This window comes from Rana temporaria, chromosome 4 (genome assembly GCF_905171775.1).
Source record: "Rana temporaria chromosome 4, aRanTem1.1, whole genome shotgun sequence".
Taxonomy (NCBI): domain Eukaryota; kingdom Metazoa; phylum Chordata; class Amphibia; order Anura; family Ranidae; genus Rana; species Rana temporaria.
In genome coordinates, this window is record NC_053492.1 from 125,710,224 (window position 1) to 125,727,727 (window position 17,504).

Consider the following 17,504-nt stretch of genomic DNA (forward strand, 5'->3'; position numbering starts at 1 on the left):
TTTCACACTTGTCAGCTTTCCAAACCATTTTAAGTGGAAATTACATAATTGTTATACAGCTGGTTCACATTTCTGTGCTATATAGTTTAGTGCATTCTTAAAGAGAAACTTAAGGACCCAATAACATTGGAGATGGGAGCATAACCATGCATAAATGAGCCCCAAGAACTCCATTGTGATGCTTTGATGCATTCCGGTTAGGTCACAAAGGACTTACCTGCGCCTCTTTATTTGATGCAGTGGACCACAGCACATAGTGCACTGGCAACAGATACTTTTTACAATTGCTTTTTTCCTGAATATTTCTCCTGTGGGACACACACTGCATGGTTATGCTGAGGGTATTTGTACCCTCAACTTATAATACCCTCAACTTATAATAGGGTTGTTTTGCACTTTTTGAATTTGTTACTATGCTTGATACACTGCACATCACATGTGCTATGTTCGATTTAGCTTTTGTTCTTTTTGCCTATAGTGCGCTTCTTTTGACCGCTGCGTGGTAATACACTATAGTGTTAACTGCACAAAGTGTACCGCAATACAAGCGTGAGGCCTTATGGCCTGTACACACAATGCAAAAAAAATTGAAAGAAAAATACCGCTTTCAAAAACGATCGTACGATAAATGGATCGTTCACACAGAGCTTTTCGAGAGCCGATCATAACACTTTATCTGATATTATCCGATCGGACAAGCACGAAAAATGATTTTGTACGATACCAGATCGTGCGATTTTCGTTTAACTTCGTTTAACTTTCGACTAGCATGCAAAAAACAAACAAAAAAAAAAACAAAAAAAAAAAAAAAAACTCAATTTGTCCGATTTTCTGGTTCGTGTGTACGGGCCATAAGTGTGTTGGGGTTCCATTAAAAATAAATGGCACTATAAAAAACTAACGTCTTTAATAAGGATTGTGGTAACACAAGAATGAAGTCTGTCTAAAAAATAAAAAAAAGGATTTTTGTACTCACCGTAAAATCCATTTCTCTGAGTTCATAGACGGACACAGCATCCTTTGACCTTCGGGTTATGTTCTTCCTACCAGGAGATTTTAGGCAGAATTCCCACAGCACTCAAGGTGTTAAAACTTTCCCTCATGCCGCTCCTCCCAGGGGGCGTGGCTCCCCCAGGCATAACCCACACCCTGCTCCAGCAGCTTCAGTTCGTAACAAGCAGTACAAACCAAGGAGGGGTGGGTGCTGTGTCCGTCTATGAACTCAGAGAAATGGATTTTACGGTGAGTACAAAAATCCTTTTTTCTCTTTCGTTCATAGACGGACACAGCATCCTTTGACCTTCGGGACGTCCCCAAGCAGTGTCAAAAAAACGAGGGGTGGGAAAAATAACACAGCAAACAACAGGTTACACCCCAAACAAAACCGGAGTTACTCAACGGAGGAACTCCAACCTTAAACTGCCGCCTGTAACACCCTGCGGCCGAATGAGGCATCAGAAGATGCACTCACATCCACCTTATAAAACTTTGAGAAAGTGTGGACCGACGACCAGGTCGCAGCCTTACACACCTGTAACACAGAGGCTTGGTGTCGGAAAGCCCAGGAGGCTCCAATCGCCCTGGTCGAATGCGCCGTGACCCGAAAGGGAGGCGCCCGCCCCTTCAGGGCGTAGGCCTGAAGCACAACCTGTCGGATCCACCTGGAAATGGTGGCCGACGAGACTGCCAGGCCCTTACTGGGACCGGACACAGACACGAACAGCGAGTCCGACTTCCGGAACGGAGCTGTCGCCGACAAGTAAACTCGAAGGGCCCGAACCACATCTAGAGAATGTAAAACGGCTTCCTTCGGGTTCTTCGGCTGAGGACATAATGATGGAACAACAATGTCCTCGTTAATGTGAAAGGCCGAAACGACCTTCGGAAGAAAAGAAGGTCGCGGGCGCAGCACCGCCTTATCCTGATGGATGACCAAGTAGGGGGCCTTGCAAGACAAGGCCGCCAGTTCAGACACTCGTCTGATAGAGGTAATAGCTACCAGAAAGACCACCTTCTGTGACAAAGTCAGCAAGGGGATCTCCCGAATGTCCTCAAAGGGGGCACGCTGAAGCGCCGAGAGGACCAAGTTCAAGTCCCAAGAAGGTAGCGGAGGGCGCACCGGGGGGGCCACATGCCGGACCCCCTGCACAAACGTGCGAACCAAAGAGTGCGCTGCCACGGGACGCTGAAAATAAACAGCCAGAGCAGAAATCTGACTCTTGATCGTGCTCAAGGCAAGAGCCTGGTCCACTCCCCGCTGTAGGAACAGCAGGATCCGGGACACCACGTAAGTACGGGGGTGCCACTTCATCTCCTCACACATAGAGATGTATGCTTTCCATGTACGATGATAAATTTTCCGAGAAGTGGACTTCCGTGCACGCATCATGGTAGAGATTACCGGGCCCGACAGGCCCCGGTCCTTCAGTACCTGGTTCTCAACAGCCACGCCGTTAAAGCCAGTGACCGTAAAGCAGGATGGAAGATCGGGCCCTGAGACAGGAGATCTTCCCTCAGAGGCAGGCGCCAGGGGGCGTCTGCCACCAGACGTACCAGGTCCGCGTACCAAGAGCGACGCGGCCAATCTGGGGCGATCAGGATCGTTGGAATCCCTTCGGCTTCCACCCTGCGCAGCAGGCGGGGTAGGAGCCTTAGAGGAGGGAAGGCGTAAATTAGGTGATATTGACCCCAGGGAGCCACTAACGCGTCTGACGCGTCTGCCCACGGGTCCCTTGACCTGGCCACAAACCGTGGTACCTTCCGATTGAGACGGGACGCCAGAAGGTCCACGTCTGGAGTGCCCCATTTTTGGCACAGGATCTGAAAAACCTCCGGGTGGAGAGACCACTCCCCTTGATCCAGAGTCGTGCGACTTAGGAAGTCGGCTTGCCAATTCAGAACTCCCGGAATGTATACCGCTGACAGGGCCGGAACGGACCTTTCGGCCCACCGAAGTATGTGAGCGACCTCCATCGCCGCGGCCGAGCTCCTTGTGCCGCCCTGATGATTGACGTACGCCACGGCCGTGGCGTTGTCGGACTGGATCCTGACAGGACGGCCCTGCAGCTCCAGGGACCACCTGACAAGGCACAGCTTGATCGCTCGGAGCTCCAGGATATTGATCGGCAGGCGGGACTCCTCCTGAGTCCAGCGCCCCTGGGCTGACTGGGTGCCCCAGACGCCCCCTCAGCCGAAGAGGCTGGCATCCGTCGTGACCACTGTCCAGCGGCACGGAAGAAAAGACTTCCCGGACCGAAGCACCGGAGACGTCAGCCACCATGCCAGGGAAGACTTGGCCAGATGGCTCAACCGAATCTGGCGATCCAGAGAAGATGGGACCCTGTCCCATCGTGACAGAACCTCCTTCTGTAGTACCCTGGTGTGGAATTGGGCATACGGAACTGCCTCGAAGGAGGCCACCATCAGACCCAGAACCCGCATGCAGAAGCGAAGAGACGACCACTTCTGGGTCGACAACTGTCTCACTGCAGATTGCAGGGTCCGCAGTTTTTCCAATGGGAGGAACACTTTTGCCTCCCCCGAATCCAAAACCAGCCCCAGGTGTTCCAGCCTCTGGGACGGAACCAACACTGATTTTTTGAGATTCAGAAGCCAGCCGAACTCCTGCAGAGTCCGACACGTGATGGACACGTCCTCCTCTAACTCTGAGCTTGAAGAAGCTCTCAGGAGAAGGTCGTCCAGGTATCCCACGATAGCGATCCCTCGCTGCCTTAGCAAGGCCAGGATCGGGGCGAGCACCTTGGTGAACACACGTGGTGCCGACGCCAGCCCGAACGGGAGGGCCACGAATTGATAGTGGTCCTCCCCGATCGCAAAACGCAGATACCTTTGGTGGCTTGTGCAAACGGGGACATGCAGGTATGCGTCCATGATGTCCAAGGACGCCATGAAGTCCCCCTGGTGGAGGGCCGCTATGATAGAACGGACCGACTCCATCCTGAATCGCTGCACCTTGACAAAGGAGTTGAGGGCCTTTAGGTCCAGGACAGGGCGAACCCCTCCCTTCTTGGGAACCACGAACAGATTGGAGTAGAACCCCCGAAACCGTTCCAGCGAGGGAACCGGCACAACCACCCCTCTGACCAGAAGATCCTGGACAGCCCCGGATAGGGCTAGCCGCCGATCCTGAGGAAGCTGGAGGTTGGATGGAAAAAATCTGTTTGGGGGACAAGAGAGGAACTCTATCTTGTACCCCGAGGCGACCACCTCGCAAACCCAACGGTCGGTCAGAAGAGAGTTCCACCGATCCGCGAAGTCGTGAAGCCGTCCCCCCACCCGAGACCCGGGCGGGGGCAGACCTTCATGCGGAAGCAGGCTTGTCCGCAGGCTTGTTTGGTTTGTTAAACCAGGGGCGCTTACGCCCGGCAGCAGGGGCTTTTGCCCCTTGCGGACCTTTTCCAGCCGCGCTGGGCGCACGAAAAAAACGCTTAGGGGTAGTAAAAGTAGGACCTTGCTTGCGGCGAGGTTCCTTACCCTTCCCCGACTGAGGGAGCAAGGTGCTCTTACCTCCAGTGGCATCCTTAATGATGTCATCCAGGGATGCCCCAAAGAGCCGTCCGCCCTTAAAGGGCAAATCCACCAAGGCCTTTTTCGAGGACTGGTCAGCCGACCAGCACTTCAGCCATATAAGGCGGCGCAGAACCACTGCGTAGACAGAAGCCCTGGAAAGCAAAGGAATCGAATCCATAGCCGCCTCACAGAGAAACTTCTGACCCTGAATCAACTGCTCAGCCAGGTCCCTAGAGGACTCGGAAGCACCCTGGACCTCCAGATCCTGCAGCAGGAGCTTCGCCCTTTCAGTTAGCGTCTGAGCAACCAGGGCGCCGGCCAGAGCCGGCCTTACCGCCGAACCCACCACCGAGAACAGGGAGCGGGCCACGGCCTCCACTCTCCTATCAGCGGGGTCCTTGAAAGCAGGAGCCCCCTCCACAGGCAACGTAGTAGCCTTACTCAGTCTGGACACAGGAGGGTCCACCGACGGAGGAGTGACCCACTTTTTTAAAAAGTCCTCCTCCAGGGGGTAACGGGTAGCAAAGCTTTTAGGAACAGTAAAAGCCTTTTGCGGTGTATCCCATTCCTTATACAACAAATTGTCCAAATAAGGAACACAAGGGAATACCTTAGCGGTACGCGGTGGTTTGCGGAATCCAAAAGGGACTGACACCGCTGGTGTCTCCGCCACATCCTCTAAATGAAGAGTCTCACGTACCGCAGTAATAAGAGCTCCAACAAATTCCTTGTCAGCAGACTCCGCAGCAGAGTCATCCTCGCTGTCCATGTGGGTTAAGCCCGCATCCTCTGACATGACAGAACCAGAAGCAGCAACAGCGGTATCCGATTCTGCGTCAGAGATATCCCCAGAAACAGCCTCTGGGGGGGGGCGCTTTTTACCCCCCAACCGAGCACTGGCAGCTTCAAACCTGGTGAGAAAAGACTCCAGGACAGCCGACACCGATTCAACAGATGTGGCAGGGGGAGGGGCGCTAAGGGTTAATTCCGGCATTGTGAGGAATGAGGGGCCTGATTCAGGCTCCATATTGCAGCTGCCGTGTCACCCCCACTGCCAATGGCAGGAAAAAAGTCCCCCACAGGTCACCTCCCGGCCGCTAGAGCACAGTCTGGGGCCCCCTGAGACTCACCACCCCCCTGGTACAGCGCGGTCTGTGAAGGACAAGTGTGTGCTGAGGAGAAGCTGCAGCGCTGCGTCTGTCCCCTCAGATGATTCGCGGTCTTTTTTCCCCGCCGAAACGGCCACTAGAGGCCGAACTAGTGCTGAAAACGGCGCCGGCCACAAGAAAATGGCCGCCGAATAATACAAGCGCGGCTCCGGCAAAATGGCCGCCGTTGCGCAGTTTTAAAAAGACAGTGTACCCAAAAATGACAGTACACCAAAACAGCACACAGCACACACAAAAATGCCCAGAATGTCCACCACAGTCCCCTGCAGTGACACAGAACAGCCCCAGCCATACCCGAGTGAAAAAAATATGAGCCCCAGGGAAAAAACCCCCTGCACAGCCGTCACCCAAAGGGGGAAGGAGGGAGAGGAATAAGGGAGAGAGGAAAGCAGGGGAAAACCCTCAGTCGACCTCCCAAGGGAAAACATTCCAGCCAGACCACTTACCTGAGTAAGGGGCCACTACTTACCTGTCCTGCGACTACCCGGCTGGAGGTATCCCAGACAGAACCAACGTCCGCGAACGGCATGGCTGTCAGCCAGACACACTGTGACAAGGCCATAGAGACCGATCATATGTGTGCCCTAGAACCGAAGTTCCCCGGCCGCCCCTGGAGCAATGGGGCCTGTCGTGGACGTCCCAAAGCGGAGCTGAGGGCCGGCACACGCTCGAAGGCCGAACCTGGGGGGACTACAAGGGTCGAGGACCCAGCCTGTCACCCAGTCGGCTGTTGATAGAAGAATCGCAGGATTCAAAAATAAAAATAGAATAAAAAAGCGAGGAAAAAACTCGCAAAATGCAAAAAAATTTGCAAGAAAAAACTCCAGAGTCCAGGACTCCAGAGAGAGCCTGACTCTCCTGACGGTTAGGCAGAAACAAACTGAAGCTGCTGGAGCAGGGTGTGGGTTATGCCTGGGGGAGCCACGCCCCCTGGGAGGAGCGGCATGAGGGAAAGTTTTAACACCTTGAGTGCTGTGGGAATTCTGCCTAAAATCTCCTGGTAGGAAGAACATAACCCGAAGGTCAAAGGATGCTGTGTCCGTCTATGAACGAAAGAGAAATAATAATTTTAATCATTTCAGAGTCCTCATCTGAGTGTTATAGCATTATTGATGTATATCAAACAGCATTGCTTATGATTTTATTTTATGAAGCTTGGCAGCAAAAACTTGCCATTAATTCCAATGTTATAATGAATAAGTATTGGACTGTCAGAGACATTTGGATTTTTAGAATATTTCATGAATCATACTAGAGAACCAACTTTGACAGTGATGATTAATAATGAGAAAGTAAGAGGAAAAATAAACAGATGGTATACAATTCATCTTGTACATCTTATGGTTTCCTTGCAAAGTGGTACATTTTGGAACATTTGTGGTCCACACTTACATTCAGTAATGGTGCCAGCACCACATGTCTCCGTGAGTCCATAGCCCTGTCCTACTGGACAGCAGAAGCAGATATTCATAAAGCGCTGAGTAGCAGCCGATAGAGGGGCACCGCCAGAGAGTAGGACCCTCAACTTCCCTCCTAGAAGTTTTCGTACTTTCCAGAATACAATCCTGGGAAAACATAAGAAAAGTCAGTTACCATTTTTTCTTTTTCCCCCTCCAAACTATTGGAATACGTTTTTTTTTTTTTTTTTGTCCTCTTATTTTACCAACTACACGTGCAACAAGGAGCATGGGGAAGCTCATGTGCATAATGGGGGTGGTAGTGACACAGCCCCAAATGATCCACAATGGCTCAAAATTGATATGGTCCAGAAATATTTAGACAGAATAAAGGTGGATAAAGCACCTGGACCAGATGGCATCCACCCACGGATCCTAAAAGAATTGAGCTCTATCATTTAAAGACATGGTTCCTAAATTTTAGGGACTCTTTAATGACTGGGATAGTGCCACTGGATTGGCGCAGGGCCAATGTGGCGCCCATATTTAAAAAGAGATCAAAGTCTTTACCAACCAACTATAGACCTGTTAGTTTAACTTCTATAGTTGGGAAGATACTGGAGAGTTTAATAAAAGACCACATAGACAAGTTTTTGCCAGAAAAAAACAAAACAAAACACATTTTAAGCAGAAGTCAGCATGGATTCATAAGACAGAAGTTGTGAAACAAATCTTTAATGGAGGAAGTAAAACTTTAGACAAAAAGGATTGACTGTGGAAGTGGTAGACCTGGATTATGCAAAAGAATTTGACACAGTTCCGCACACGGCCAATGTGCAAGGTAAAGTCTACAGGCTTGTAAAAAATCAGTTTGTAAATAGATAGAAAACTGACTAAAAGACAGAATTCATAGAGTAGTGGTTAATGATTCCAAAGCCTCGTACACGATCGGATATCTGATGGAATGTAATCCGATTGATTTTTTTGTCGGATATACGATGAAGCTGACCTTCATCAATCGTGCCTACACACCATCAGTCAAAAATCCGACTGTGTCAAAATGAGGTAACGAAAGACACTACGACGTGCTGAGAAAAATGAAGTTCAATGCTTCCGACCATGCGTCGACTTGATTCTGAGCATGCGTGGATTATTGACCAATGGACTTCCACACAGATTATCTTTTTTTTATCCATAGGAAAAATGTAAAACATGTTTTATTCTTTTTCACCAATGGAAAACAAACCGATGAGACCCACACACGATTGGTTTGTCCAATGAAAACGGTCCATCGCTCCATTTTCATCAGACAAACCGATCGTGTGTACAGGGCTTTACTCTTTACGTCTGGAGGAAAATAGATTTAATCTCCAACTACGGAAAGGCTTCTTTACAGCAAGAGCTTTGAAAATGTGGAATAGACTCCCTCAAGAGCTGGTTCTAGCCAGCTCATTAGATTGTTTTAATCTTTCCTAAATGCAAAGTATAACTGGATACTAATATTTATAGTATAGGTAAAGTTGATCCAGGGAATATTCGATTGCCTCTTGGGGTTCAGGAAGGACTTTATTGATGGGGTTTTTCTTGCCTTCCTTTGGGTCAACTGTGGGTAGAGGATTGTATATGGAGGTTTTCAATTTGTGTGTATTTTTTTTCTCTCTGTGTTGGTTGAACTGGATGGACTTGTGTCTTTTTTCAACTATGTAGCTATGTGTAACTACAGTACCTCACAAAAGTGAGTACACCCCTCACATTTTTATAAACATTTTATTATATCTTTTCATGTGACAACACTGAAGAAACAACACTTTGCTACAATGTAAAGTAGTGAGTGTACAGCGTGTAAATTTGATGTCCTCTCAAAATAACTCAACACACAGCCATTAATGTCTAACCACTTAAGCCCCGGACCAAAATGCAGGTAAAGGACCAAGCCCCTTTTTGCGATTCGGCACGGTGTCGCTTTAACTGACAATTGCGCGGTCGTGCGACGTGGCTCCCAAACAAAATTGGCGTCCTTTTTTTCCCACAAATAGAGCTTTCTTTTGGTGGTATTTGATCACCTCTGCGGTTTTTATTTTTTGAGCTATAAACAAAAATAGAGCTACAATTTTGAAAAAAAAAATCAATATTTTTTACTTTTTGCTATAATAAAATATCCCATAAAAATATATGAAAACAAAAAAAATTTTTTTCCTCAATTTAAGCCGATACGTATTCTTCTACATATTTTTAGTATAAAAAAAAAAATCACAATAAGCGTTTATCGGTTGGTTTGTGCAAAATTTATAGCGTTTACAAAATAGGGGATAGTTTTATTGCATTTTTTTTATTTTTTTTTACTACTAATGGCGGCGATCAGTGATTTTTTTCGTGACTGCGACATCATGGCGGACACTTCGGACAATTTTGACATATTTTTGGGACTATTGTTATTTTCACAGCAAAAAATGCATTTAAAATGCATTGTTTATTGTGGAAATGACAGTTGCAGTTTGGGAGTTAACCACAAGGGGGCACTGAAGGGGTTAGGTTTCACCTAGTGTGTGTTTACAACTGTAGGGGGGTGTGGCTGTAGGAGTGACATCATAGATTGTGTCTCCCTATAAAGGGGATGACACGATCGATGCAGCCGCCACAGTGAAGCACGGGGAAGCCGTGTTTACACGTGGCTCTCCCCGTTCTTCAGTTCCGGGGACCGATCGCGGGACCCCAGCGGCGATCGGGTCCGCAGGTCCCATGGTCCCGGAGCGCCTGTGACTCACGGCTGGGTAGATGTACATGACGTGCATCTGCCCAGCCGTGCCATTCTGCTGACGTATATTTACAGGAGGCGGTCCTTAAGTGGCTAAACTGCTGGCAACATAAGCGAGTACACCCCTGAATGAAAATTTTGAAGAAAAACAAAGATTTTTTACTTTCTGCTATAATACAGATCAAAAAAATTATATATATATATATATATATATATATATATATATATATATATATATATATATATATATATATATATATATATATATATATATATATAAATAATTTTTTTGATCTGTATTATAGCAGAAAGTAAAAAATCTTTGTTTTTCTTCAAAATTTTCAGTCTTGTTTATAGCGCAAAAAAATAAAATTGGGCTGCATGGCTGTCGTCCCAGAAGGAAGCCTCTTCTAAAAGATGATGCACAAGAAAGCCTGCATGGTGAAGACAAGCAGACTAAGGACATGGATTACTGGAACCATGTCTTGTGGTCTGATGAGACCAAGATTAACTTATTTGGTTCAGACATTAAATGGCTGTGTGTTGAGTTATTTTGAGGGGACAGAAAATGTACACTGTTATACAAGCTGTACACTCGCTACTTTACATTGCAGCAACGTGTCATTTCTTTAGTGTTGTCACATGAAAAAGTAAAATAATTACAAAAAATGTGAGGGGTGTACTCACTTTTGTGAAATACTGTATATGTAACATAAAATGCTGCCAACTAGAAGAATTACTCTACATTATTCCAGTTGTACTTCAGCCATTCAATGTCTACAGTAGTGTATCACACTGTGCAACAGCAAAAAACAAAAGTACTTTGCATACCTACACAAACCTACATATTTAATAAAACTTAAGACCTTTCTGCACTAATCTAGAGCAGAAAAAATATCATCATCTCACAGAGCCCAGCGCTGGGGAAGATGTGTCTACCCTGCAGGTCACTTCTGTTCTGTGCTATTACATAATGCTAAAGGCAGCTAGGAGAGGCCATTGCACTGTGTATTGCAACAGTCCATTTGCTATGTGAACTCCAGACTTAATATAGAGCCATTAGCAGACCCAGACTATAATAATCCACTTCCCTACAATGCAGGCAGGGACTCCTAAACGGAATACTCTGCTTACAATTTACTTTAACAGTCACGCCACTATGTCCCTCCCCGTGGCCTCATCTTCCTTTCCCTGAAATGAACAGTCTCAAACATTGAGTCCTGCGGTTACAACAATATCTTTTTGCACCACGCTTCTCAACAGAAATCAAGAACGTATAATTGATATGTTTCCAAACTAAAATCACGCTTTTATTTAAACACAGCCCCAGCATTACTTCTACCAAACATGCTTATTAAAAAAAATAAAAAAATTAAAGCCTGGTTTTAGCTAAAGCATTTTTTGGGGTTTGGCAACAGCAGGAGGAGAGTTGGAACCGGTCATATTTTTATAGCATTCCTTGAACAGTACTTTGAAAAAATGAGCCATGATGGTAGAAATGTGGGTCACAGTTCCCCCAGTAACACGAGCAAATCATTCAGCAGGTATACAGTGGCAAGAAAAAGTATGTGAACCATAAAATGTGATCTGATGCGCATCTAAGTCACAACAATGGACAACACAATGTGCTTAAAGTGGTTGTAAAGGTAAATCCCCCCCCCCCCCTAAATAGCTTCCTTTACCTTAGTGCAGTCCTCCTTCACTTACCTCATCTTTCCATTTTGCTTTTAAATGTCTTTATTTCTTCTGAGAAATCCTCACTTCCTGTTCTTCGGTCTGTAACTACACACAGTAATGCAAGGCTTTCTCCCTGGTGTGGAGTGTCGTGCTCTCCCCCTCCCTTAGCCTACAAGAGAGTCAGGATGCTCTCTATGTTGCAGACAGAGAAAGGAGCTGTGTATTAGTGGGCATCCTGACTCTCCTGTAGTCCAAGGGAGGGGGCGAGCACAACACTCCACACCAGGGAGAAAGCCTCCCATTACTGTGTGGAGTTACAGACAGAAGAACAGGAAGTGAGGATTTCTCAGAAGAAATAAGGACATTTAAAAGCAAAATCGAAGGATGAGGTAAGTGAAGATGGACTGCACTAAGGTAAAGGAAGCTATTTAGGGGGGAAAAAAAACAAAAAACATTGTACCTTTACAACCCCTTTAAGCTGATGCGCTTTCGGTAGCTTTTTATGGCAAATTACAGCAGAAAAACAGTTCATTCCAAGGGGGTTTACCTTTTCTTGCCACTGTATATCTGGTGTTTGGATGTCTCTTAAAACAAGCAGATATCTCTTAAAATACTCAAGGCATGGGAGCCCATGTACATATTTAATTGTTCGGACTGCATTGTATTTATAAGAAAACAATGCATGTGCAGGAAATAATTTACCTGAAGTATAAAAGAAAACAATTGCACAAGCTAAACATATAGGTCTACGTGGCCAACATTCTGTCACCAAGGCAAAGACTGAATACAGGCCCTTCCAGTGAGAACACACAATATTTTAAGAATCTATGTAAGCACGTCTATTAAGACTCCGATGTGATGCCAATTGTGTACCTGTCACATAACGGGGTGCTGTATCCTCTGGAAATCTGCTTCATCTTGTAGTTGTAGGCAAGAGAGAAGAGACCTTTCTGAACCGCACTCATTGTGGCTACCTTACTCATAACATTCTTATAAATACGATCCATGATTTCCTACAGAAGAGAAAAGAATCAATTTGAAAAAAATTCGTTTTATAAGTGACACACACTTGTGTTTTTGCCGTCTGTATCCCCTTTGGTTTTTATTGGGGGATATGTACCACTATGTGTACACTGTTGACCGTTGTCATTGAAATTTTTTTTTAATTATATATATATATATATATATATATATATATATATATATATATATATATATATATATATATGTATGTATGTGTGTATATATATATATATATACACATACATACATATATATATATATACACACACACACACACACACACACACACACACACATATACATATATATATACACGAGTTGTCACCTGAACAAAGAGGTAGGGGAAGAGCTTTCAATGGGGACACCTGTTTGGGGGACAACTGATTAAGAGGGGAATCCCCATCACTTTGGAAGATTTCTGTATGCATGTTCAATTTATGCATGCCCCCATAACCCTTTCACTCTCCCTCTTTCAAACGCCCTTTATTTAAAAATAAAATATATAATAAAATTCTATCTAGTCAAAGCTTATATGGAGCCAAGAATTATTTCCTTGCCTCCATGTGAAAACACTTAATACCAGAGTTTCCATTTGCCAAGCAACATAGTTAGGCCCCTTTCACACTGGAGCGTTTTTCGAGCGTTATTCGAGCGAAGCCTCATCAGCAATCCCAATGTGAAAGCCCTTTCACAATGCTAAGACCCTAACGTTTTAGGGCGTTTTTGCAATGCCTCAGTGTGAAAGGGTAAGACGTGTTTACAGCGCTTTCAATTCATTTCAATAGAGAGGGGCGTTTTGGAGCGTTTTTTTCAAAAGCTGCTCCAAAGATGCTGCTTGCAGGACTCTGTGTGAAAGGGTCCATTGAGATGCATGGAGAGCGTTTTAATAGCGCTATTTTTAACGCTAAAACGCTGTAAAAACGCTTCAGTGTGAAAGGGGTCTTAGAATGTAGGAGGAAGAAGTGGCAAGTCACATGCCCTATCATATACCCACAAGTGGCAAGTATCTCGCCTACATGAGCAATGCACAATATTCAAAATTGAATTAAAATGAATTTTAACTGAATTTTAGTCAATGCGATTAACAAATCACCCTGTTTGCCCTGATTAATGAAATGCCAAATATTTATATTTCATTCAGAATGTGTAAGTAAGTATTCAATGGAAATGATAAATGTGTAAAAAAAAAAAAAAAAAAAAAATGATTATAGAGAGCAGAGTAATACAAAGAAAGCTGTGTTTTCATAACTTTGCATTGTCACACAATTGCCGGACAATCGGGCACAATCTCTGGGACCCAGAATGTTAGAAATGGCTGCTCCTGGAGAGGATAGCATGCAAGCACAAGTTACAGAGAAAGACGGACAGTAAATGGGTTTTTTTTTTTTTTTTTTTCGCAGCGACCTTAGATCTACCACCACAGTCAATAAAAGATTCATGAATTATCGAAATATAATATACCGCATTTACTGGCGTATAAGGAGACTGGTCGTATAAGACTACCCCGTATTTTTCAAGTGAAAACATTAGGTTTTGGGCTATACTCGCTGTATAAAAGACTACCCTCTTCCAAGCAACACAAAAAAAAAAAAAAAAAGGGATTCCACCACATATTCATCTCTGGCCTAAATGTAGGACACAATTGCATAATTTACATCCACCACAATAATCATGGCTATTCCAACAGGTGTTAAAGTCTTTAGTTGACTGGCCACAATGCACGGGTGAACTATTAAATGAGAGGCCCTGATACTATGAGCCCTCGGATTTATCTTATCTTATATACAGTCAGGGGGACTCACCGGCATTGTCGTAGCCCAGTGATTGCGAACCTTTTTTGGTTTTGGAACTACATTTCCCATGATGCTCCACTACACTGCAGCGTGCATGAGCATAATGGAAAATGTAGTTCCAAAACATCTGGGGTGCCAAGGTTCGCCATCACTGCCCTAGCCAATTCCTCAATCAACATTGTTCTCCATGACACCTACTACGTAGTTGCCCACTTCCACCATGTCCTATCCAGTTACGCTGGATGTGCGGCCGGTAATACTGTATGTAGCTTCGCCTACATACAGTATACACCGCTGAGCCAGTCCTGGCGAGCAATTTATTCTATTGAGGACTACAAAAACCTACTTGAATTGGCAGAGGCTGTAACATAATCAGCCCGCGCCTCTCTCTCAAAGTCAATCCGAGCAGGCTACTGTATGTAGCCTGCTCAGATTGACAGAGGTTGTTACTCCAATCCGAGCAGGCTCTGTATTCATCAATAGAATACATAGCTCACTGGGATTGGCTCAGCAGTGTATACTGTATGTAGCCAAAGCTACATACAGTATTACCGCACATCCGGCGGGCTAACATCCAGCACTTTATACCCGGCGTATAAGACGACCCCCAATTATATGTAAAAAGGCCGTTGAATCTGGTCTTCTCTGATCCTCCTACTTCCACAGTCCCCAATCTATTTGCTGATGGTACAGAGTCTAGGGGGCACTCTGCACATGATCAATTTGGTGTGTTTTGCTAGAGTTTTGTTTTTTGGGGCGGGGGTGATCAGCACAGGGCCAATCAGCACTGTCTAGACAAGGGGTCTTGCCGTCTCATAGGACATTCATTGCAGAATAAAAACTCCTACGACAAGCTTTAACCAGTGCTTGGTCAGAAACTAAAAGAAGTCACAAGACTGCAATATACTGCTGATGAGAAAAAGCTATTTAGCAGTTTATATTTACTAAAATAATTGTATTTCAATATTCTGTGAACTGTGGGAGACCAGATATAATAAATGTGGGGTCCTGGGTTTAGTAACACTAACTGGGAGAGGAAAGGACAGCCCTGTGAGCCAATACAGGCTTGACAGCACGGCACAGTGTAGACAATTCTTTTGTCAGGAGTGATGACTTTTCCAATATCCTGCTGCTTCTTTACTGTCCAGTCCGCAGGCTGAAAAGGTAGACCATGAACAGGATGCATTGCTTAAAGCGGGGGTTCACCCTAAAAACAAAAAAAAAAAAAAAACTGTTCTATCCAGCATACTGCTGACATCAACAGTATGCTGGATTTTTTCCGGTCTTTACTTACCTTTTTTCGTCGTTTTCACCCGGCTTCCGGGTTCTCGGTCCCCCGGGGAGTAGGCGTTCCTAAGCTCTGCATAGATGAGTGACGTGCGCGTCATCGGTTTCCGAAAATATCCGAGTGGGACTTGGCACTTTACGGCGCCTGCGCAGTCAGCTCTACACGGCAGGCGCCGTAAAGAGCAGAGACCCCGTTGGATATTTTCGGAAGGCGATGACGCGCACGTCAATCATCTATGCAGAGCTCCCCGTCGGGGAAAAGGAGCGACACGCCCACTCCCCGCAAGGAAGAAGACCCGGAAGTGCGGCTGAAGACAGGTAAGTGTACACAGAAAAAATAAATTGACAATGCTACAAGCCTTTATTAAGGCTAGAGATAGGTTAGGCAAAAAATTAATTTTAGGGTGAACCCCCGCTTTAACTGCAGTTGAGGCCATAAATGTGGTTATGCAGTCTAGCAAAAGTTAGTAAATTGGGAGACGGGCAGAACAAAGTCACAAATCCTTTGGCATAAAAAACAGATGTGAGTATTTGAATTGTGCATTCAGCTATCTGGATGAAATTCAGCTTTAACCACTTCAGACTTCCTGTCCCACTTCCTGGTTCTGCCTAGGAGACTCCTCTCCCCTAGGTGGCCCCGCCCTCTTGGCAATCTTCTGGGACATGTCCCAGAAGTTTGCCTGTACCCGGCCGTGAAGCCGCAAGCGGTCACGGCTGGCTGCCCCTAGTATCAATGGAGGCACAGAGGAAGGGGGAGAAGAGCGGGGCTCCGTGAGGCCGCATTGGTGGACCGTAGAACAGGTAAGTGTCTGTTTATTAAAAGTCAGCAACTAAACTTTTTGTAGCCGTTTACTTTAATTAAACAAAAAAGGCCTGGAACTCCGCTTTTAAACTGCACATGCTTGTAGTGCTGAATTAAAGTCTGATATCTTTTCCAACACATGGTCAGTGTTTGCAAGGAGGCAGGAGATCTACTCAATTAGAAAACATCAGATGGATGGGGCGGGATGACGTGGTGCACGTGACGCACGCACGCCGAGGGAGCAGCAGCTCGCGCCACGGATCGGACCCTACGACGGGGGATGGAGGAAGCCGGAGGTCTCGAGGGTGCATCGGCGGCGGCAGGAACGGCGCAGAGCGGGAGACTGCGGGGCTGCTAGACCGCCGACTGCTCCCTCTGCGAGGCCGCTCTCCCCCGCCGTCTTAGCCGAGGCCCCCCCTCTCTCCCTCACTCTCCCCACCGCTCTCTGAAGGAGGAGTTGAACCGAGCGGCACAGATAGCGGGGAACAGGTGCGGTTGTCTGCAGCATCGTACGGTGGGTGCTTATGGCTTTCGGCCCCCCGCGGATTACGGCTCCTCATCAGTCCCCAGGGAGCCCAGAAAAGCACTGAGGTAATATTTACGCAAACCTTCTTCTTTTGTGTCCTATGGAAGCACACCTACAGGATAATTAATCCAGGTGGACAACCTGAAATTGCAGGTAATGGTGAGAACCTTATTTTGTCAGCATTTGCTATTTAGTTTGCCTTTCTCTCCTCCCTTCTCTGCCATAGAAGGACAATGCAGCAATTTACCCACAGACACTTCAGGGCTGTTCCAGTAAGAGCAAAGAGTGAACTCACTTGTGGTTTCTGACAAAATTTTGTTAAACAGCAGAGGGGTACCTGGAGTGAATGTGGCTTACATAAGCTCGATTAGTCTCTCCTCATATATATCTACACAGGACTTCATGCCTCTATGGATTGACAGCCGTACAGACGGCAGACATTCACTCGGGTAGGCAAGCATAAAAGCACCAGCCACCGCATAAGAACGGGTAGAGGAAGCAGAGAAAAAAATAGAAAAGCAAGATCTTGAACTAAAAGAATTAAA

General features: G+C 46.0%; 1 protein-coding gene across 1 annotated transcript in view; it reads right to left on the reverse strand.

Moving 5' to 3' along the window:
- Positions 1–17,504, reverse strand: part of ACSL3 (acyl-CoA synthetase long chain family member 3) — a 137,772-nt gene that overhangs the window by 33,772 nt on the left and 86,496 nt on the right. Inside the window, exons 9-10 of the mRNA XM_040349032.1 lie at positions 12,402–12,541; positions 7,092–7,264 (exon numbers count right to left, since the gene is read on the reverse strand). Of these exons, the coding sequence (XP_040204966.1) occupies positions 7,092–7,264; positions 12,402–12,541 (313 nt within the window). The remainder of the gene's footprint in view (positions 1–7,091; positions 7,265–12,401; positions 12,542–17,504) is intronic.